Source organism: Lynx rufus, unplaced genomic scaffold, assembly GCF_022079265.1.
Source record: "Lynx rufus isolate CCGP_SWC_20201006 ecotype Redwood Valley unplaced genomic scaffold, mLynRuf1.p SCAF_7, whole genome shotgun sequence".
Classification (NCBI taxonomy): Eukaryota; Metazoa; Chordata; class Mammalia; order Carnivora; family Felidae; genus Lynx; species Lynx rufus.
Window position 1 is genome coordinate 117,588,948 of NW_025814889.1, and position 24,784 is coordinate 117,613,731.

Genomic DNA, 24,784 nt, shown 5'->3' on the forward strand with positions numbered 1-24,784 from the left:
TGTTGGCTCTCTGTCCGAAACCTTCTCTCTATTCTTGTCTCATAGAGCCGTGCCAGTGAACAAGAGGGCACAAGAGTCCCCAGAAGCATCGTTTCTTTCCGGACCCGGTTCTCTCTTCCTTTGCCCTCCAGGGGCCGCTGCGTTTTCCCGAAAGCAAGCGGGAGGTCTGGTTGCCGCGAGACCGTCGCCAGGCAACCGCGTGTACACACACTTCTGGCCGGCCAGGGTCTCGTCAATATGGCGGCGCCAGGCACCCCCTCGACCTCTCCCCTCGACCTGTCTCCCACATCTGTGTCCTCGCCAGGACCGCCGCCGACCCCGCCCCCGACCTCGAACGCGCTCTCGAAGTCGCCCCTGGAGTCGAAGGCGAGCTCCCAGAGCCCACCGTCTCGCTCGACCTGCCAGGAGACCTCGTTGCCCCTCGCCGTGTTTTACGGGCCATTGGACGCTAAAAACCCGCTCCTGGCCTCCTGCGAGAGGGAGATCCGGGAATTACTAGGCTTTATGAGGAGAAAGAAGGCGTTAGCGACAACAGAGGAGCAGAAGCATGAGTTCCACCGGCTTTGGTAAGCGGAGGCCGGGCCCTGGGGAGGGCGCCGGCCCAAGAAGGGCAACTCTTGGGGCCGGAGGAGATGCCCTTGAGGATGCCCACGGTGGTCCCAGAGCTGGGTCAGCGTTGCGAACCTGGAGATAAAAGCAAAGTTTAAGAAGTACAGACTCCTCGCGAGTACAACCCTTAATTCCTGGTAAATGTTATACCTTGGCTTCCTGCTCCGGTCAGAATAAAAATCAACACAGAAGTGTTTCATAACTCACTGTTCCTTCTGAGTGTTCCCCAATCGCTATCCCATGCCAGTAAATTGGCTCACTCGGGGACTGCGGGGGTTCACAACTTTCCATGCTGTGGGTACAGTTTTGTATATGAGGAAAAAGGAATACCTTTGAGGTGGCTTAGGTTCTTGAAAAAGTTAGTTCTTGATGCCATTAACTATGTGATTCTGTGAACATGTGCACTTTAATTCATTTTTATACCTTAATGCCTTTTTATATTGCTGTTAGGATCACAATGACTTTTTATTGATCTTGTGACTCATTTTGCACATATGTTTGCCCTTTGGGGGTTTCTATCCCCATGTTATTACTGAATTTCAAAGTACTCATTTTTAAGGTTCTTTCCTGTTTATGTCACCATCTTTCTTTCCTGCTCAAAATACCTCACAAACCTAACAGTTACAAATGCAGACAAATGTCAAAGAAAACCAGAATAGTGAACAATTTCAACTTTCATTTTTCATTCATGCATTTAATATTGAAGAAATAGTTTTAACATATTTGTTCTTCATTAATGCATTTTAAGTATTTATTGAACACCTACTCTATATCACATACCATTCTAGGAACTAGGAAAACCTCAAATTAACAAAAAGATATAACAGTTTGTATCCTCATAGAGCGTACGTTTTTGTTACTACAGACAGCTGCTAAACAAATATGTAAAGAAATCATTTTACAGGGAAAGAAGTGCTAGAAGAAAATTAGAGCAGAGAGTGGGGATGGAAGAAATGGTATGGTGTTGAAATTTAAAATGGGGGTGGCTAAGAGCATGGTCAGGGTAAGTCAGGAAAAGTAGCCTTTGAGAAAGATGAGAAAGAGATACAATAGCAAGTGATGAAGATTTCCGTAGGAAGCGTTGGCAGCAAGGGAGAATGACAAGTGTGAATTTCCTAGGATGGATAGTGACTGTGGGAAGAAAAGGCTTCTGGTAGGAAAGGGACAGATCAAGAGTTTATTTATTTATTTATTTATTTATAGATTAAAAAAAATTTTTTTAAGTGATTTCTACACCCAGTATGGGTCTCAAACCCAGAACCCCAAAGATCAAGAGTCACGTGCACCACCGACTGAGTCAGCTAGGTGTCCCGCATCTAGTTTTGGATATATTGCGATTGAAATGTAATTCAATGTCCAAGCAGAACTATTCTGTAGGCGGTTGGTCATTCAAGTCTGAAGGTCAGAGAAGATATACATTTGGGATTTGTCAGTGTACTAATGATATTTAAATCATGACACCTGATGGAGTAGTTAAGGGAGTGGAGTGTAGATGGAAAAAAGGAGAGTCTGAGGACTGACTCCTGGAACGCTCCAGCATTGACAAGTTGAGGGGATAAGAAATTGGCAGAGACTAAGAAGGAGTGGCCAAGGAGATAGGAAGAAAAGTGTGTGGTTTACTGGAAGCCAGGTAGAGAAACTGTTTCAAAGTAGGAAGTAATGATGGATTAACAGTGGCAAATCCTGCTAATGGGACAAATATGATGAGAACCCCAAGAATTGACCAATGAAAGCACATTACATACCTAAGCTATATTTATATCGCAAACATTTCTGTGTTTGTGCCTTAGGTAGCACTTTATCTTCCCATTCCCACGAGCATTCTAGTTCAAGTCACCACCATGTTGTGCTTTCCCCACAGCCTCTCGAGTCTGAAACCTGTCCTTCATTGAGCAGTCAGGGTAATCTTTATAAAGCAATCACCCGCTCTCGTCTAAAGATTTTCTATTGCTTCCTATTGCTTTTAGAATAAATTTAAGACTTCTTCTGCCATCCTCCAGGCTCTGAGCATCTGGCCCTGCTTGCCTCTTTCATCTCAGCCCATCCCTCACTTCTCTCTCGGGACTTTCCAGGGAGACAAATACAATTTTTTTCATCCCGGGCCTTTATATTTGCTGCCTCCTCTGTCTGAAATGTTCTTTCCTTGGCTTTTCAAATATCTGGCTCCCTCTTTTATTTCAGGTCTTACCTCAGTTACCTCCGTAGAGTGCCTTTCCAATGTAATGCAGGTTTGGCCATCAATTAATACTTTTTATTTATTTGTTTTCTTGTGTGCTGTTTCCTCCATTAGAATGGAACCTCCCTACTGACTTTGGATAATGTGCCTCTTTTTTACTTTTCTATCTCTAGCAACTGGCCTGGTGGTTGGGATAGAGCAAACTTTCAATGAATATTTGGTATTGAAAGAATTCAAGGGTTAGTATCCTTATATTTTCAGTAAGTGTTAATGTTATATATGGGAAAGTAGACCTGGGCCGATTGGTAAGTATAGTATCTGTCCCATCTTTAAAGAGACTGTAAGAGAATCATAAATGCTAATGACTGACATGGACCTTAGCAATCTAATCTCTCACACAATTTAGGTATTTATTTACACAACAACTTTTATTGAATGCCTACTATGTGTCCAGCATTGTACTCATCATGGTTTATATAGTGGTGAACAAAATAGGTAGGGAGTTGGTACTCATGGAGTTTAGAGAGAGAGAGAGAAAGAGAGAGAGAGAGAGAGAGAGAGGCTTTCATTGAATCATTAAGTCAATATACAAACAACAAGTGCTATAAAGGAAGAAGCTACTGAATGCTTACATGTACCAGGCATCATACTAGGTGTTGGGGATACCGTGGTGAACCAGACAAAGATCCCTGCCTTCTTGGTGCTTATATTCTAGAGGAAGAAATAGGAAATAAACATTTTAAATAAGTTTTATGGTGACCTAGAAAGTGATAAGTGCTTGGGAGAAAACTAAAGTGAGGAAGGGTTGTGGGGGGAGATAGGAGACTGCAGTTTTCGACAATGTGGTCAGAGTAGGTGACACTTGAGCAGAAGCTTGAAGAGAACACACCTTGGACCTACTTTCAAACGAATGGTGAGGGAGGTGACATTAAGCTGAGATTAGAAAGATACCAGGCAAAGAGAGTGGATAGACAGAGGGAAGAAGCATGTGAGAAAATCTTGGCAGGAAAGAGCCAGAGACTTGGGAGGAATGGACAGAAGCCCGCTAAGCATGGCTTGGTGAGTGTGGGTGCAGTGGTGTGAGGTGAGATTAGAGGCATAGGTAGGGCTATGGAAGGTTTTAGAGGCCTTTTGTAGAGTTTGCTTTTATTCTAAATGCAATGGGAAACCATTGGGTAGTTTTGGGCAAGGGATTAATCTTATTTAATTTATATATATACATACGTATATATAGTCTTATCCAAATGGAACAAGAATGCCAATGTGGAGGCCAGTTAGGAATACAGTTAGGTAGGATTCACTTTTATAACATATTTGACAGATGGTTAGTTTTTAAAAGAAAAAATATATAATTATAGGAACTTCCATAAGCCAAAAAATTCAGGGTATCTAAATATAGATTTTGAGCATGACAGCAATGTCATTAAATTCAGAGTATGATAGATTATTTTAAAGGTATGCTTTTGTTATAATCACATGAGATTTAGATATTCTGTTTATATAGTTATGATTTCCTATTTTAGAAAATTCTAAATATCCAGCAGCAACTATAATAAATCAGCAATCCAAAGGACATTAACATTTTCTTAAATGATGCACATTATAGTGTATATTATATTTTCCTTGTTTAATCATTATGTAAGCCATTCCCAGTGAACAGTCTTAACTTGAACTTAAAGTTCACTTAAAAAAATTCTCTTACGTAACCTTGATTGATTTAACAAAGCTGGTATTTTTCGTTTGTGAGTAATAAACATAGTCATCATTATCTCATCTTTAAGGTTTGGAAGAATTAAATCTTTCATCTACATAATTTAAGAATTCTAGTAAGACATGCTGACTTTTTTGGGATTCATATTTATTCTAATACTGTGGCATTTCATGAAGCAGCGAGTGAAAGTAAAAAATGTTAAAAAAAAATCCAAACCAAAAAGCCTCTTCCTTTTAAAATTTCTGTGGCTCCATTTCTCACACAATTTTTGGGGCATGGTTATTTACTACTTGGTACATGTATGTATTTTCCTACTACAGAATATTATTAATCTGTCCAAGAAGGTAAGAATATCCTGTCTCTATGCCTCCCTTGTCACTCAATCTATATCATTTAATTACTTGAATGAATTAATCTACATATTTCTGTTGAGGTTGTTCTGATAATATCCCAACATATACATCGTAAGTATTAGAGTCATCTTTAATCCCTAAGTTTACATTCCTACTTGAATTAGTCAGTTTGGGCTATTAATTATTAATTATTAATTACAAATTAGTCAGTTTGGGCTCCCATGGCAAAACACCATACTCTGGGTGGCTTAAACAACAGAAATTTATTTGCTCCCAGTTCTGGAGGCTAGACGTCCCAGATCAAGTTCTGGAAGGGTCAGTTTCTGGTGAAAGCACACTTCTCGACCACTTTGTCTTCTCGTAGCCTTTCCTCTGAGCAAGTGCAAAGAAAGAGATAGAGAAAGCAATTTCTCTGGTGTTCTCCCTAGATTGACATCCATGCCATCAGACCAGGGCCCTACCCTTATGACCTCATTTAACCTTAGTTACTTCCTTAGAGTACCCCTTTCCAAATACAGCCACACTGTGGGTTAGGACTTCAACATATAAATTGCAAGGGGACACACACATTCACTGTCCTCATTTAACACTGTACGTAACACTGTCCTCATCTAAAAATTTATGAGATAGGATTGGACAACTGTTAAGGGAAATTTGGATTTTTCCTTGAGGCATTTATAATTTCTGAGAGAGAAGGAAGGAGTAAGTATTAACTAAATAAATGAACAAATTGAGCAATGATCTGCTACCTTTTGAAACTGATTAGAAACCGTTCTGAGAATATTGTATGTTTTGTTCTTGTTTACTTGGTGGATGGAAGCAGGACCCTAATGGACTGACAGGATAGTGGAATCCTTGAACTCTTTATAGAAAAAAAAAATAAGAACAAGGAATTTTTTCCTAGTCATTTATTCATTCATTCTTTCAACAAATAATTACTGACTATGTATGTATACTAGATATTCACTACTCTTGAGGCTAGGCAATGGATAACAATGGATAACAAATCAAGGTCCTTGCCCTTGGGAAGTTTATGTCCCAAGGGACAGGCAGGCATAGTAATATACTTGTTAAGATCATGGATACACTGATCCTCAAGTCAATCAATATATCAACTATATATTTGGGATATTGATACTACCTATCTCAGGGTTGTTGTAGAAATGAAATGGAGAAAAAATGCATGTGGCAAAAGATCCAGAATAGCTAATGCAATATTGGAGGAGAACAAATTTGGAAGACTGACACTACTTGGCCTCAAGTCTTCCTCTAAAGCTACAGTGATCAAGACAGTGTGGTATCAGTGAAAGAATGAACAAATGCATCATTGGGACAGAATAGAGAGTCCAGAGACCCACATACATATAAGCAGCTGATCTTTGAGAGAGGAGCAAAGGCAATACAATGGAGCAAAGGTAGTCTTCTTCACAAATGGTGCTGGAACAACTGGACATCCACATGTAAACACTGGATCTCAGCACGCACTTTACACCCTTCACAAAAATCCGCTCAAAATGGATCACAAACCTAAAAGTAAAATGCAATTCTGTGAAATTCTTAAAAGATAACATAAGAGAAATCTAGATGACTTTAGGTTTGACAGTGACTTTTTAGGTGTAACACCAAAGTCACAGTCCCTGAAGGAAAGAGTTGATAAACAGGACTTCATTAAAATGAAAAATCTCTGTTGTGTGAAAGACACCATGAATAAGATGAAAAGCCACAGATGGGAGAAAATATTTGCCAAAGACATATCTGATAAAGGACTGTTGTCCAAAATGTACAAAAAAACCCTTAAAACTGAATAAGAAAACAACCTGATTTAAAAAATGGATCAAAGAACTTTAACAGACACCTCACCAAAGAAGATAATACAAATGGCAAATAAACCAGTGAAAAGGTGCTCCACACCATGTATGATCAAAAAATGAAAATTGAAGCAATGAGCTGCCTCTACATACCTATTAGAATTGCCAAAATCCAGAACACTGACATTCACTGCTGGAGAAGATGTGCAGCAACAGGGACTTCTCATTTATTGCTGGTGGGAATGCAAAATGGTATAGCTAATTTGGAAGTTAGTTTGGCAGTTTCTTACAAAACTATGCCTACCCTTGTCATACAATCCATGCACTCATGCTTCTTTTTTTTTTTTTTTTGGTATTGACCTAAAGAAGTTGAAAACTTATATCCATACAAAAACCTGCATCTGAATTTTTAAATATTTTTATTTTATTATTTTAGTTTTTAATTAAAAAATTTTAAATCCAAGTTAGTTAACATATAGTGTAATAATGATTTTAGGAATAGAATTTAGTGATCCATCACTTTCATATAATACCCAGTGCTCATCCCAACAAGTGCCTTCCTTAATGCTCATCACCGTTTAGACCAGGAACACCCTGCCAGCAACCCTCAGTTTGTTCTCTATTCAAGAGTCTTATGGTTTGCCTCCCTGTTTTTATCTTATTTTTGCTTCCCTTCCCCATGTTCATCTGTTTTGTATCTTAAATTCCACATGTAAGTGAAATCATAGGATATTTGTTTTTCTCTATTTCGCTTAGCATAATATGCTCTCGTTTCATCCATGTTGTTGCAAATGGCAAGATTTCATTCTTTTTGATTGCTGAGTAATGCACATGGATGTTTATAGCAGCTTTATTCCAAATGCCACAACTTGGAAGCAAACAAGATACCTTTCAGTAAGTAAATGGATGAATAAAGCATGGTGTATCTAGACAATGGAATATTATTCAGCATTAAAAGGAAATGAGCTATCAAGCCATGAAAAAACATAGGGGAATCTTAAAGGCATATTACTAAGTAAAAGAAGCCAGTTTGAAAAAGCTACATGCTGTATGATTCCAACTATATGGCATTTTGAAAAAGGCAAAACTATGGAGAGAATAAAAACCTCAGTGCTTGCCTAGGGTGAAGGGAGAGAAAGGGATGCATAGGCAGAGCACAGAAGATTTTTAGGGCAGCGAAACTACTCTTTGTGATAGCATAATGATGGGTAAACGTCATTGTATACTGGTCCAAACCCATAGAATGTATAACACTAAGAGTAAACCCTAATATGAACTAGACACTAGGTGATAATGATATGTCAATGTACGTTCATGAGTTGTAACAAATATACCACTTTGGTGGGACGTGTTTATGATGGGGGAGGCTGTACATGTGTACGGGGCAGGCTGTATATGGGGAATCTCCATACCTTTTGCTCAGTTTTTCTGTGAACCTAAAACTACTCTAAAAAATAAAATCTGTTTTTAAAAATGCATGTACAGAGCTTTGATCAGTGCTTGGCATAAAGGAAGCAATAATTTTAACTATACTTAGTAATAATTAGACATTAACAGTAAGGCACATTGGAAAGACAGCACAAAGTAAGTGCTTAAGGATAGTTTGCTAATTAATTGAGGTTTCCTGCTGACTTTGAAGATATTTTATTTGATGATTTTTACAGTGCCACCTCTTTGTTTAATATCTGGACCAAATATGCCCCGCGGCTGCCAGCTGCCTATTACAATGAAAAGCTTCTGAAGGTTGGAGATAGCCTTTGTGAAATAAAAGTAAGTGCCTCAGGAGTGAAAAAAGAGCCTAAGTGAAAATTACTTGACTAATTGTTATTATTATTTGGTTTGATACCATTCCTATTTTACATGATTTGATTTTTTTTTCTTAGAAAAATATGAATGAGTCTTACAAATTTTAATTAGGCACAGTAACCAAAAAAGTGTTTGTTTTTTAATTTTGTAGTTGAGATTTTCCAGAGGTAAGAGATTCCTGAACGGAAAGACAGCTGGCTGGGGTTGGTGGGGCGGGAGCGCAGTTCCTAGTTAACAGAGGGTGTGGTAGGTGCCCAACAGGAAATGCTGAGTCATCATGTTCCTACCTTATACAAAGGAGCCCAGACACCACTTCCTGTTGATTTTCATGTGACTGACCTTGCCCAGTGACAACTTTCATGGTTCCTGGCCCAGCTGCTATGTTGTCTGGTTCCTAGTGCCCTGTTTTAATGACTTTCAACTCCTTAACGTTTTGCTATATGTAATTATAGCAGTCATTCCCTACATGCCCTGTTTCTTGCTTAGTATAATATTCCAAACTGAGCTTGTGCCCTATTTCTGGTTCCATAGTTAATGCCCACGTCTTGGATTGCTGTGAACTCATGGGCTTGGTTCGGTAAGACCAACCAACCAAGACCACCTGGCTGGGTTTCAGTTAATGATAATGTAAGTTTTCCCCTTAAGCTCTGGCATAGGCCCAGATTATTCCAAGTTAAATGTGAATGTTTGACACATCTAGAATCCACGGACCAAGAGTTATTCTACCCAAGGTGATTTTAGGACTTTTTCAATGTTTTCTTGATCTTCAGTTTTTTAGCTTCATTTTCTTCTTCCATTTCTATTTTCTGGACACGAAGTTTTGTTTTGTTTTGTTTTGGAGGAAAATTTACCAAATGGAGAATAAGATGTGGAGGAAATTTCATAATGAAGATCTATTTTCTGCTGCCAAAATTAGGGCATCAGTTTAGCTTCATAACATTGGACGGTGGTTCTTAGAAACTTGAAAATAAAGGAAAACTGTGGAAAAACTATAGAAAAAAAGTTTTCTGTAGGAAAACTATAGAAAACAAACAAATGGGCAAGATCTAACTTGTGAGCTTTATTCATGTGAAGTGTAATAACTTTGACAAGCATTAGAAGAGTGTCCCCTCTCATTTTTATGCTTCTCAATATAAGAAGCTGGTGATACATAGCACAGTTTGGGGTTGTTTGTGGAGTATTCAGGTGGGTGGAGTGGATATTGGTGGAGGGAGGATGGAAGAACATGTTAGAAGCTGATAAAGTAAGTGCATGCTGTGTAGTGGCTAAGGATTCAGAATATTTCAGATAGAAAGGCCCAGATAGGATATTTTAAAATTTACTTAAAGGAACAAAGAAAACATTTTTATCTACCTTTCACTTATGAGAAAGTGGACTGATAAAGGTAGAGTACTGAAAATGAACTTGACTTGTTACTTCCATTCTAGAATCTGTATTTTAGTTACAGTAAAGATCATTTTGTTGGAATGGTCTTATTTATTTATTTATTTATTTATTTATTTATTTATGAGAGAGAGAGAGAGAGAGAGAGAGAGAGAGAGGAGAGAGAGAGAGAGAGCAGAGGGGAGGGGTAGAGGGAGAAAGAAAGAATCCCAAGCAGGCTTTATGCTGTCAGCACAGAGCCTGATGCTGGACTTGAACTCAGGAACCGTGAGATCATGACCTGATCGGAAATCAAGAGTCAGACACTTACCCAATCAACTGAGTCACCCAGGCACCCCTGGAATAGTCTTGTTTGGAACCTAGATTTGAATTCATTTTATGAACCAACTTAGAAAGGGAAAGATTCAGAATTAATTAGTAAACAAGTAACAAGTCAATAGAAATAGAAACAAAAGTTTGACTGTGGTTGTCTCCCAAGGGGCTTCGTACCCCTACAGGCAGTTGACACATAGAGTAGCTGCTTTTCCTGGATACAGTTGTTGGGGAGGAGGCTGACTCATATCCACAGCCTGGCTCACCTCACCTCCCCTGAAACTCCAGGTCACCTGTGCCCTGTGGGCTGCAGAAATGAGCTCTGATTCTGTAATGGGAACATAAGCATGAATTAGAACTAACAAGAATCCTAGCTAACAATAGCGCAGACTTTTTTTTTTTAAGGTTTTATTTTTTTCAAGCAATTTCTACACCCAACATGGGGCTTGAACTCACAACTCTGAGATCAAGAATCACATGCTCTACCAACTGAGCCAGCCAGGCACCCTAGCTCAGACTTTTTTGATTTGTCCTAATGTAGCCTCAAAGACCGTTGGCAGATGAGAGAGAGGAGAGAGAGTGTACCTTTCTTCTCTCCTCTCCCTTCATTTCTTTTCTTTCTTTCTTTCCCTCTTTCCTCCTTTTCTCCCTCCCTTCCTACTCCCCCCCCTCCCCCGCCTTTTCTTGCTTTTTTGGAACTTAGGAGGTATCAGAAAAGCAAGGCTAGTTATGCAACTTATCTTCGTCTCTGAGTGGGTGGATTACCAGGATAGGTTGATGTTGAATTTTTGGATTTTGAGTATATATAGGTATTACCACACACTCCCTGGTGAATATTCCCATTATTATATCATCATTAGTCACACCCTGGGCAATAATATCATCTTGGAGATTGTGATGGTCTTATTTCACAATAGTCTTGTTGGGAGGAGAATTCATGAAATAATGCAGCTAGTGCAGTGTGTGTTGCATAATATGTGTTTAGAAATGCTAGTGGTAATGGTAGTGGTAATGTGATGGTGGTAATAAGAGTAGTAGTAGTAATAATCAATATTGATACTATGAAGAATAATACGAATGTTCCTGAATTTTAATAATGATAAGTAAAATGGTATTTTGAAACTTGCATCAAGTCCTCTTTTTATTTCAGGAATATAAATTGGCCCTTTTACAGTGCTATGGAAGGTACCTTCAGCAGTTCCATGTCAACTTTGATGAGAATAAAGCAGATGTGAATCAATTCAAAACTGCCTTTTTTCCAAAAGGCCTTGGAGACAAAACTTCTGCTCATACAGTAAGATGAAAGCAGTAGCTATTTTAGCTACAATTTATGATTAGCCATGCAATGTATTCTTTAGTTGACAGCTTCTAAATGTCTTTCATTTGCTTAGCATGGTGTTTGCTTGTGTGCTAAGTTGCTTAATAAATGTTTTCAGTGGCGGAGAAGAAAGTGCATGTATTAAACTTTGTGAAGATGTTTTGGAGATTGTGTCACTATAATCACTCATTCTTTCAGCAGGCGGTTATTATTGTTATATATTTGTAGAATGCTTTTAGTAGACGAAGTGCTTTGGAAAACATATTCGATCCTCAACAATTTCATGAATTAGAAACTATTATTATCCCTATTTTACAAAAGAGAAAGAGAAAGCTAATCACACAGTTAACTAGTGGCTCAGGAGATCAAACATAGATCTTTTGATACAAAAAATACTATGCTTTATTTCTAGTATACCAGTATTATTATTATGTTGATTGCTACCATTGATTCACTGGTTGAGCAGTTAGTGGGTGCTAAGTACTCTTCTATATGCATTATATGAATTGTTGTCTTGCAGCCGCATTATAGTCCTAGAAGGTGGGTACTATAATGCCTCTTTTACAGAGGAGGGCACAGACACTAAGAAACCCAGCCCACTTGAAGCAGTGGGCAGAGTTGGTGTTTGAACCCTAATCAGAGTAACTCCAAAGCTATGTTATTCCAAACTTGATGAGTATTCAAGGCTTTGGAAACAGTGTATGGTTTAATAAGCAGAAAACATCAGGGCATGTTTTGGGGGTACATTGAGCAGTTCATTTTGGCTGTACCATAGGTACGTGATTGAGAATACTGGGCATTATAAGTTGGCATCCCATTAGGAAGAGTACTGAATGAAAAGCTTAGGAGTTTGGACTTTTATGTCGTCTCCTGTGCTACCCTGATCCATGGCCCCATCTTTTTCTCTTGTGCTATTATTGCATGATCCTGCGTCCACCCAGCCTCTCTGGCTTAGCACCAGTGCACTGGTGAGCTTCTTCTAGAAAGGTTATATGCTAGATGTCTGTGTAGCTCATCCCTCCCTTACTTCATGTCCTCTTGCGCTTCGTGCTTTATTTTTCTTTATATCACTTATTATCATCAGATACATTTTTGTGTTTTTATTGCCTGTCTCCCCTTCTAGAATGTGAGCTTTATTAGGACAGGAACTGCTCTAATCTCTAATCTGTATTGCCTGGAACAGTACTGGATATGTAATAGATGCACAATAAAGCTTTATTCAGTGAATGAACAAATGCAATGATATATTCTAGAATATAATCTTCTATTAATTTAGAAGCACCACGCTGAATAGATTAGAAGGACAAAGACTGGAGGCAGATGGTAAAGCAGTGAAGCAAATTTAAGAGTATGTCAGCAGGACTGTTGTGAAGGGCGTGAAAAAATATGAATAATTTGTTTTTTTCCATGCTAAGTGTAAGGTTCTGGCACTCTGTGCTTCTGAATAAATATCTATAAAATAAGTAAGAGAATGAATGGATTGAATATAGTCCAGCAGGAACTTGACAATGCAGAACTAGAAGTCTTGAGAAGTTTTGTTAGAGAAATAGATTTTGGAGTTCAATGCATAAAGATCATAGATGAAGCAGTAATAATGTATAATTTACTATCAGAATATTTTTGTGCAAAGATACTCATGTTGTTTAATGATCCCCATTATACGTACTATAGAGAGGCATTATGGCAGAGTTGGTAAGAATTTGCTCCATAGAGCCAGGCTGCCTGGGTTCGAGGAGCTTCTGTGCCACTTCCTAATGGTGAGACCCTGGAGAAGTTATGTAATTTCTTTGTGCCTCAGATTCCTCATCTCTAAAGCAGAAATAACAATAATACTTACCTCAAAGGATTGTTTTAGGATTGCTGAGATAATAAAAGACTTAGAATAGGGCCTGATACTCAAACAATATTAGCTATCACTATTGGTTTCTAAAAGAGAGAACATTTAAAAAAAAATTTTTTTTTCAACGTTTATTTATTTTTGGGACAGAGAGAGACAGAGCATGAACGGGGGAGGGGCAGAGAGAGAGGGAGACACAGAATCCGAAACAGGCTCCAGGCTCTGAGCCATCAGCCCAGAGCCTGACGCGGGGCTCGAACTCACGGACCGCGAGATCGTGACCTGGCTGAAGTCGGACACTTAACCGACTGCGCCACCCAGGCGCCCCTAAAAACATTTTTTAAAATGTTTATTCATTTTTCAGAGAGAGAGAGCGAGCAAGCAGGTGGGGGAGGGGCAGAGAGAGAGGGAGACGCAGAATCCCAAGCAGGTTCCAGGCTCCAAGCTGTCAGCACAGAGCCTGATGTAGGGCTCGAACCCATGAACTGTGAGACCATGACCTGAGCAGAAGTCGGATGCTTAACCAACTGAGCCACCCAGGCACACTGAGAGAACATTTTTAAAAATACTGACTTATTTATTTTTGAGAGAGAGAGAGAGAGAGAGAGAGAGGGAGAGAGCCTGAGTTGGGGGAAGGAGCAGAGAGAGAAAGAGAGAGAGAGAATCCCAAGCAGTCTTTGCACTGTCAGCATAGGGCCTGAGCTTCAAACTCATGAATTGTGAGATCATGATCTGAGCTGAAATGAAGAGTCAGACACTTAACTGACTGAACCACTCAGGTGCCCCTAATAGAGCATTTTGAAGATAACGATTCCAACATGTACATGCAATCTATAAATCTCTTTTTCTGTGATACCAGTTATATGGTGGCTAGAAATAGTATGCATGGATCCAAGAGGGAAGTCTTATGTGGTAGAACAAGGCCCATTTGTACTATTGAGGGTTCACTCCCACAGCTTTAGCAGTACTGATGACTCTCTAGCCAAAATCTCTCATATGAGATATATGTCATAAACATCTCACACTCGACATATCCTAAGTTGAACTTACCACCATTCTTTCATAATCGGCACCAGCCACTCACCCAAGCAGGAAACCACTGTAGACCACTCTCTCTCTCTTCCTTCCACATCGAAATCCCATGGACTCAGACAAGACTTAAATCTTTTCATCCCTGATTCCAGCACCCATTTTAGGACCCTGGTATCTCTGGACTACTTTAAAGGCCTTTGATCTCTCTCAGTTTCCATGCGTGTAGCCTTGTGCCTCACCCTCTGCTTTTCATTTTCCACACTTTTGTCAGAATTAACTTCTAAACTATAAATCAGATTTTATTCCACTGCCCCTTGATATTGCCCTTTAGCTAACGTCCAAATTCCTTGGAATTATATGGAATGCATTCCATGTTCTGACCATGGACTATCTCAATAGCCTAATCCCTCACTTTTTTAAGATTTTAGTTTTACGCAATTTCTATACCCAATGTGGGACTCGAACTCACAACCCTGGTATCAAGAGTTTCATGCTGTACTGACTTGAGCTAGCCAGCCACCTCAAAGTTTATTTATTTTTTGTAGTAATCTCTACCCCCAATGTGGGGCTTGAACTCACAACCCTGAGATCAAGAGTTGAATGCTCTTTGGACTGAGCCAGCCAGGCGCCCCTAATCTCTTTATTTTAAGCCTTCTTACCCAACCTTATAAAAGACTTTCAGTTCAGTGACCACAGCAACCACTTTAAACATTCCTAACACTTCATGTGCCTGGAACGCTTTTCCTTCTGCGAAGAGCAGGGACCACATCTTCTTCATTCACAAGTCCCTGTTGCTTAGCATAGTGTGGCAAACAGAGGTGTTTAACAAACATTTGGTGAATGAATTGTGTAAATGGTAATAATTGCATCCACATTAATATGGCAAAATGCTATGAGGAGGGTTTATAAAATGTGATTCAATTCCATATTCTTGGAAATAGAATTTTGTACTTTTTTTGCTTTTGAATTTTTCTTTTTTGACTAAAGACAAGTAATCTTAACTAAATAGATGCTTTGAAGAAACCATTTTTACCACGTTTCTTTCCATATGTCTTAGTCCTTGAGGGCTGCTATAACAAAAATCCATAGACTGATGGTTTTTAAAAAATTTATTTATTTAAATTCAAGTTAGTTAACGCATAGTGTAGTATTGGTTTCAGGAGTAGAAGTCAGTGATTCATCACTTACACGTAACACCAAGGGCTCATCCCAATACATGCCCTCCTTAATGCCCATCACCCATGTAACCCATCTGCCCCCTACCCCCAGCAACCCTCAGTTTGTTTTAAGAGTCTCTTATGGTTTGCCTCCCTCTCTGTTTTTATCTTATTATATTTTTATAGACTGGATGGCTTAAACAATATTTATTTCTCTCAGTTCTGGAGGCTGGGAAGCACAAGGTTAGGGGCTGGAAGATTTGATGTCTGGTGAGGGCTCACTTTCTAATTCATAGATAGCTATCTTCTCTCTGTGTGCTCACATGACAGAAGGCAGTAGGGAGCTCTTTCAAGGTTTCTTTTATAAGCACACTAATCCTAGTAATGAAAGCTCTACCTTCATGGCCTAATCACTTCCCAAAGACCCCACATCCAAATACCATCACAATGGGGGTTAGGTTTCAATATATAAACTGGGGGGGGGGGCACAAATATTCAGTCTATAGCCCTGCATAATCTATTTAAGCAGAATCATTTCTATTTTAATTTTTCACATTTTAAGAAAATGCTTTTTTAAGTTGCATAAACTTTATTTATGTTCTTTGTATTTTCCCTGCATTTCAGTTTCACGCTTTAAGTGGCAAAAATATTTGCAACTATGAACTGGTCTGTGACAATGATGTGAACCTGCAGAATAAAGAATCTGTGACCCAGTGCCTGCAGATTTTGTCCTCCTTAAGACTCATCATGCAGGTGGCTCTGCCACTGGAACACCTTTGCTGGATTATTTTCAACGGTATATACCAATGTCTTTTATTTTTCATCACGCCTTTCAGAAAGTTATTTAAATGCCAAGTTGGATGGTAATTTGACTGACTGTCTTGTTATTTAAAACATTCATTGCATAATAAGATGATTATGGGGATTTTGTTTTTGTCTTTTTAATATTTTTGTTGCATTCTAGTTTGTCCTCGTAAGCAGGGACTTAAAAGGGAGGGTCAGAGGCTGTGGGGATAGTCAGTTTCAGGTGTAAAGAAGTAGGGGACGTGGTTAATAAGTAAATATAAGTGGAGAAAGATCAAAGGACTGTTGCAAGTTAGGTTGATTCTAAGCATCATCCATTCATTGGTCCTCTTCTCAAATACTTTGGCTAGTGACTGTTGCTTTCTACTTATCAATCTTCTCTTCCTACTTGCTTCTGAGTGAGGGTCTCTGGGAATGTGTGTGTATGTGTGTGATATAATGTATTTACACGCATATATGCATTGCATACATACACATACATACATATATATTGTATTTGTCTTCTGAAATGAATCTTATCTGTCAAAATATAGCAGGGAGTTACAATTTCAATGTAATTTAAATTCTCTTTAAAGTTACAGTCACCTACTATATTGATCTATGGATAATTTCTTGAAAGGAAAATGACAGTGTGTTCTCTATGTGTAAAACCAGGACAAAATAGCTTGAAAGAAAACATATTGGATTTTCCCTGATCTGTGGCAACTGGAAGTACATTTCCTAGCCTTTTCCTTCATCTCCCTCTCCAAATAATTTTTTTTTGACATTTTGATTGAAATGAGAGCTCACATTTGCTGTCAGAGATGAGCCTGATTTTGGAAGAAGTTTTCAGTCCAGTGACTATGAAGCTTTTGTGTCTGATCATCCTCAAGAAGATGAAGAATCTGTGATTCCCTGAGTAGCCATTTGCCATCCTTCCACATGAACTGCTCACATATCTGGGCAGGACCAGAGGTTCTGTGCTCAAGGAGTGGTAGGCCTGAGGTGTGGGTCCCATGGTTGGACCTTGCTTAAGAGGTAGGTGGAAATGATGCAGCATAATTCCCTGGCTGCAGTCTTTTTAAGATCACAGACAAAAATATCCTAATATTCTAAAACAAAAACAAAACCAAAAACAATTTCTGTATCTTCCACATACCTTTACTAGATATGTACTTTTTCTTTATACATATGGTATCATGCTCTAGATTTTATTCTGTTTCCTAAAATTTTTTTTTACTCAGTCCTGTGGTTTTAGAACCTGACCAGTTTCCTATGTGTAAATCTAGTTCGTTAATTCTGCATGTTGAATTGTGTTCCGGATATTCATACACCCCTCGGGATGGGCACCTGGTTTGCTCTACCTCTATAATTGCATAAATTATTCTACAATGAATATCCTTACATGTGTCTTTTTTATAAACGTAAGTTAGTGTTTTTTGGGGTTTATGTACATGAGTAGGATTGCTGGGTTGTGGGAGATACATATACTTAGTTTTGCTGACTACTATCCCTGTTTTAATTAACTCACCTCACAGTTATTAAGGGCTGAGCATTGTTCTAAGTGCTAGGGACACAGGAGTGGACAACAGACAAAAACCCTGTTCTCATGCTTACATAATGCTTCAGGGAGGTGATAAATCAAAATTAAATGGTGTGTTAGATAGTGATGAGTACTATGGAGAAAAATAAAGCCAAGAAGGGGATAGGGAGAAAAGAGGCGGGGCTGGGGCTGGGCAGCTATTTTAAACAGGGTCAGGGAAGGCCTCACTGAGATGACGAGATGACGTTTGAGTAAACACCTGACTGAGACATCTGGATATTTGGGGGAAGGGCATTCCAGCTGGGAGATTAACAAGTGCTAAGACCTTGTAGTTTTAAAATAAGTTCGGAGTTGAAAGAAAAATAAATTGACCTACAGTCAATTTATCAAAAATACATTTCACCTTTTCTGTTAGACATTAACACTGATTCTCTTTCCTTTTAATTGACTATTATGCATACACACTCTTGGTTTCTTAAGATAGTTAACCAATTTTGGTTCTTTCACAAACTCTAACTGGGTGTGTGACTATTGCATAATACCTTACTTCACAACCAACCTGAACCCAGCTCATTCAACCCTCACATAGTCAGATTATTTTGGTGGTGGCTGTCTTTGATGAAAAGGAGTCACATGACAAGGCAATAAACTCATATTAGGGATTTAGTTAAAAATAGAACAAAACAAACTTTCAGAGGTATCCTGAGATTTCACCCGTCTTCCATTTTATATCGTTTACTCTCCCTGTCAGGCTTCTGCAGTGGGAATTTGTGAGCCATGCCAAGAACCTGAACCATCAAAGAAGGATTCAGTTATAAGTCAGGACATATTAGGGCTGGAAAGGTTAAAATCACATTTTTAAAGGACAGAGAGCCCTTGTCATTCTTGAGGGCAGTCTCCTGAGGTCTTTTGAAATTCCCCAGTTCCCGTTACTGACATGTTTACCCAGGCTCCTGGCTCCCACCTGAATCACATGTTTTGCGGAGAGGCATGAATTTGCTGTGGGTATCCTTACTTGGTGACTTTTTTAAAATGAAGAAACACTATTATACAGTTTCATTTTTAAAGATTAAGGGTAAAGGTCAACAAAAACCACTTGAGATAAGAATGCTGGGCTTGAGCTGTTCCCAGCCAACTGGTTTCTTCCCTGGTGCATCTTCTGTGAAATAACTAATTCCATGGCCTGGGAGCAGTCACACTGAGAAGGCTGAGTCCTTAAATGTTAAGGACCTATTGCATTCTCTATAAAGTTTATGGTGCTGTAAGTGTTTAAAAGTTTATTTGGGGCACCTGGGTGGTTCAGTCGGTTAAGTGTCTGACTTTGGCTCAGGTCATGATCTCGCGGTTCATGACTTCGAGCCCCTCGTCGGGCTCTATGCTGACAGTTGGAGACTGCTTTGGATTCTGTGTCTTCCTCTCTCTCTCTTCCTCCCCCACTCGCTCACTCTCTCTCTCTCTCAAAAATAAACGTTAAAAAATTAAAAAAAGTTTATTCAATATTTTTGTTATTGACTTATATAATTAATGGTTATTATGCTATGTTTACAAGGGTATTTTAATCAAATGGTGTGTGTTTTGAAGCAGATGCTGTTTTCTCAGAAGCTCTTAAAGTTTAAGTGCAAACATGGATTCATAACTGTTGAATTTTGATGGTTGTGCATTTTAGATCAGATATTTTATAGAAAATATTTAGACTACTTGTCATTATAATTACATGCCTTTTAAAGGTATGTTACCATCTTTGGGGTATGTTTATAGCACGATAATGTCCTTTGTATATAGAGAGATGTCTGGTGATGTTGTTCCCCATTCCTGCTCCAACTCTGCCAGTTTTCTAGCTTCTGGTATTTAATTAATGACCTGACAAAAAAAAATATCATACTTTAAATACGAGTTGGAAATGCTGTTTTTCACTGGAGTGCTTATACCTTAATAATGGGGCAAATATTATATGACACTGCAAATAAATAAAAAATAAATATATGTTTTGATTTTAAATTTTCATGAGTTTCTTTGCTTATTATTATGCTATTTTGATTAAAGATGTATTCTAATCTTATTTGGAGATAAATCTTTAGTTTTTCAATCATAGGGAAGCCATGGGAACCAACAGCATTTTGTATGAATTAATAAAACCACACGGTACCTAAATTATGCTACTAAAATATTCCTTTGTTCAATATATTTCAAAACTTATGCTTCCTTTCAAATGAGACTAAGAGATTCCTGTGGCAACTTACTTAAAATATGTTCAAATTAGTTCTTTTAATGATTTGGCTGCAAGTTACAAAAAAATTGTAACGATTATAAACTCTCTATTATCAGACTTTCTCATGAGATCACTTGTTTTAGGGACTACAGACTTAAACAACAGAAATTGGAATATAAAATCGCCATTATTTAACTGTAAAACATGTTAACAGTCTTTTTCTTCATCTAGGTACCATTTACATTTACACCATTTGCAGAAAACTGATGATCATAGGTCAGTCTTCCAAGGTATGAAATTTACTGACAAAATATCTTGCCTTGTATTTCCTGTTTTTCTCAAGACTTTTGTTAGCATTGAATGCTAAACAAAGGAAATCAGTGGATTATATAATAAAAGTTAATAAGTATATATTATATAGTTTTACTGTTCATACTTTTACTTTAACATGACCATCTGTAAAGATAAAAATCTAAAAAAAGACAATACAGTATTAATGAAAAAAAAAAGAAAGAATTCCTAAAATTGATAGGTAATCTCCAGTGTTCTCAGTCTCTCAGATTAGTCATTACTTGTCAACTTGATACTGAACATCCCTCTGGTAACTATATCTTTAGGTAGGGTGACCATGCATCCTGGCTTGCCAGGACAGTCCTGGTTTATGTCTGTTTTCCTGGAGTAATTATTAATAGTGCTCCCTTTCACTCTTTAAAGTGTTCTGGTTTGGATAATAAACTATGGTTACCCTGTTTATGTATGATGCTATGGAGTTTGGACTTTGTTCTCCTTGAACAGCTTGGACTTTACTTATGGCCCACCTGCTAGTTGGGTGAATGTACACCTAACCATTGGCCCAGTCATGAGCTGAGGGGAAGGGGCCTTTATTTCATAAGAAGAATCTCACTTACTAGAACTTACTGCTCAGTTTTAGCTTGAGGAAGTGGCTGACACTTCTATTGACTTCCCTTCAATGTTGGTAGCACTTTTGTGTGTAGGAGACATATTTATTCCCTGTGTCAGTATCCAGTCATTAGAATATAGCCCAAGAAGGGAGAATATACTCCTGTTGAGACCATGCTTGAATTGTTTCTGGTGTCTGAAACATTCCTGCTTTATTTTTCTTTCCTGCATGCAAAACCTTATGCTGAATATTCTAACACTCAGGTCAGATACTTTTTTTAAAAAATTTATTTCTTCAAAATATAACCCAAGTATCTTAAAATTTGACAATTCTTAAAAAATACAAATGGAAGAAAAGATGCTTGCATGCTCAGTGCATAACATTAATTATGTGTTCTCTCTGTTTTGTTCCTCAAATTTAAAAGCTCTATTACTGACAGTGACTTGAGCAAGCTCTGTGCCAGCATTTTGAATGTAAATTAAAATGAAGGGAGACTGTCTCATGAATAATGTAAATGTGGCCTACACACTATTCCAACAATTCTGCATTCAGTTCCAGATGATTTCCTAAAGAGAATTTGCATACTCCTGTTGCACTTGCTGTAGCAACAAATACTGCTTCACAGAACCATCCTAGTTTGGTCTGCTACAGCATTTGTCTGCCAGAGCCTTGAAGGGCAGAGACATCCGTGCCAAAACTTAACTGTTAGTGTTTGTGCTTGTTAATGCTGAGAGAATTTTAGTTTAATGTCACAGTCATCTTAAAATGATTTCTTATTCAGATCCGATGTAAGACATCTCCTCTCCCCCTTATTGAACTTGAGCTTTTGTCTGACAAAATAAGGGCTGAAGGAGGACAGTTCTATGGCCCCAGTCTTGTGGGATAGGAATGGGGGCAAGTGAGAGATGCAAGAAATTTGGGGTGGTGGGTAGTTGTACAGTTAGCACTTGAAGATTGGAATGAGATTCTTTCAGTTTGTTCACTATAATAAGTTTCAAGGAAATTAATAATTTCCATCTAGAAATTCCCAAGCCCTCAGCTGGTGAGTTGATTCCTGAGCTGAGGCTATAAATGAACTTTATGGGTCCATTTAATGGGGACAAGTCCTTGGAGTTTCAGCCACATCTGAGTGCTTCTGGGTATGAGGGTTCCCGATTCTGCAGCAATTTTAGAATTCAAGTCTGTTATAGCATACAACAGAAAGAGAAATAGACATGGGATCCTCAGGCTTTTCCGGTGTCGCCCTAGAGCAACCTAAACTCCTATTCCTATAGGATCTAGGCATAATGGCTACCATTTGTTATTATTATTGAATCTCTACTATGTGTTAGGTCTGTGTGAAGGGCATATATAATTCTCAGTATTGTCTTACGAGGTGGGCAATATCATCATCATCATTTATTGAATGAATGCCTACCATTTATCAGGTATGCTTCTGAGCACTTTCTTCACATATTATCTAATTTAATCCTCACACCACCACTTTGAGAAAGGTGCTATTATTAACTTCATCTTAAAGATGAAGAAGCTGAGGCTCAATGTCTCACATTTAGTTAGAGGTGTAGCTAAGGCCAATACTACACCGTACTGACACTCAACACCATTAGAAAAGTGATTGCCTGGGGCGCCTGGGTGGCTCAGTCGGTTTGCCTGACTTTGGCTCAGGTCATGATCTCGCGGTCTGTGAGTTCGAGCCCCGTGTCGGGCTCTGTGCTGATGGCTCAGAGCCTGAAGCCTGCTTCAGATTCTGTGTCTCCCTCTCTCTCTCTGCTCCTCCCCTGCTCACACTCTGTCTGTCTGTCTGTCTGTCTCTCTCTCTAAGATCAATAAACATTAAAATTTTTAAAAAAGAAAAAAAAAAGAAAAGTGATTGCCTATTGACTAAATTTAAGCATGTCATGACCCATCCTATTCTGGTTCACCTACTCAAATGGAGGAGCCGTGTAGGAGGGCTACTCGTTTTTGACATGACTCTGTATTCCTTAAGATGTTCTGAAGACCAGGACTGACCAGGGGCTCTTCCCTAAATGGGAAACACTTGCTTTGGTGCTCAGACAGGCCACCAGCAAAACCTCAAGGAATGGAGGGAGACCAGGCTTCTGAAGCCTCTTTCCCTAAAGATATATGACAACTTCACTTTCATTTATGGTATAATCTAGTTTCTTCTGAGGCATTTAAAATTGTAGTACAGTACTCAGCAAACATTAAAGAATACAGTAGAATATATATTCATCCTTACAGTTGATATCTGTTTCATTTTACTATAAAATTGAAATAGTTTAGTAAAATCTGCGGCTTGAACAATTATTGTCAAATCATTCCATGTGCCATTACATAAACTTCAAACCCAAACTTTGAAATGCCTCCAGGTGTTGTCTTCCTCCAATGATCTGCGCTGGTATAAATGATGCTACAGTGCCGTCCTGTGGCTGAGCTGACTAATTGTGTGTGTGTTTCCTGCCCAACCTCTGAACCATGCTCTTGCTGGGCTCTTCTCACTGCGTTTTTCAAAAATATTTTTCCCTTATGAAGAAAGCGGTTCTACTGAAATCATTTTTTTAAATTAATAGAAATAGTTCTTCCTAGCTTTTGAGAGCAAGAAAAAAAGCTACAAATCAAGATTTGTGGTTTTTTAAAAGTTTTTTTGAAACGGCTCTTCATCTTTAAACCTGAATGACAGTTTTCCAGAACCCCAAGTGGAATGATGGATTTTCAGAACTCCCCCTTTGTCAAGGCTGCCCCGATGTGGTGGAAGGAACGCTGCTGTGCTTGTAAGTCTAAAGACCTGAATTCTAGTCTCAGCTCTGTTGCTTACAAGCAGTTTAGCCTCTTGGAGTTAGATTAGGTCACTTTTACGGTCCCTTGGGGCACTAAAATATGTGATTGGGGTATTTTATTCTAAGTCTGAATATGAACTCAAATATAATGTGAGCAATTAGTGACTGAAGCTATTTTTATTTTGAAATGTGAAATTTCTAATATCAGGAATCCCAACAGGGTTTTGAAAAGACATGTGAGTTTAAAAGGGCAAAATTTATACATGGTTTAATCTCATACTCCCCAAATTGCAACAGTCCAAATGCAAAAATCCACAATGAGATTTTTGTGCTACAGATGTGAGAAAACTCCAGTTTTGATGACTGTTAATTCCACATCAGTTCACAGTTCAGCAAGGTTAGCAAACAACAACAGCAGCAAAAACAGCAATAAAGCAACCCCGGACCCACTTAGTAGAGACGTAGTGTCCAGAAACAGGGACCAAAAGTTTCATTTAACTGTGGAGAAGTCATCACTCTAAAGGACATTGGCAACCTGGAGCAAAGCCACAGGAGACTAACCATGATGGAGAAGGGAAGAGCAGGTCTGGGATATATAAAAGCGCCCAGGAATGTTTAACCTGGAGAGAGAGCTGCGAGAGAAGACAGGAAGCATAGGTGTTTTTCAGGTCTTGGAAGGCTGTAACTTGGAAGTGAGTTTGGGGTGGTATTGTGCTATTCCAGAAGGTGTAACTAGGACCGAGGCCCTGAAGGTATATCAGGATGGTTCATTTCATTAATGAAGCACTTTTCATATTTAGAATTGTCTTCTGATACCATGTGGCACATTCCTTGTTACTAGAGGTGAGAACTCTGGGGCAGGGAAGGTATAGGACATCAGGTGGTGGTGCCAGTGATGTTGGCGGGGATGAAATTGGATAGGCTTTGGGCCCTTTGATTCTATGAATACTTGGCATAATTCCATATTTGGCACCATTAACTGAAACTTTTTAATGATGATCAGTCAACAAATATTTATGTAATATTTACTATTACATGCCAGGTAGTTTTAGGAGATGGGGATATGGTG

At 38.7% G+C, this 24,784-nt stretch overlaps 1 protein-coding gene across 1 annotated transcript in view; it reads left to right on the forward strand.

Annotated features, from left to right (window-relative positions):
- The first annotated feature begins 233 nt into the window (after positions 1-233).
- Positions 234-24,784, forward strand: part of CFAP54 (cilia and flagella associated protein 54) — a 290,869-nt gene continuing 266,318 nt past the window's right edge. The window contains exons 1-5 of the mRNA XM_047065944.1: positions 234-566; positions 8,322-8,427; positions 11,309-11,452; positions 16,127-16,298; positions 20,269-20,327. Of these exons, the coding sequence (XP_046921900.1) occupies positions 238-566; positions 8,322-8,427; positions 11,309-11,452; positions 16,127-16,298; positions 20,269-20,327 (810 nt within the window). The 5' untranslated portion in view covers positions 234-237. The remainder of the gene's footprint in view (positions 567-8,321; positions 8,428-11,308; positions 11,453-16,126; positions 16,299-20,268; positions 20,328-24,784) is intronic.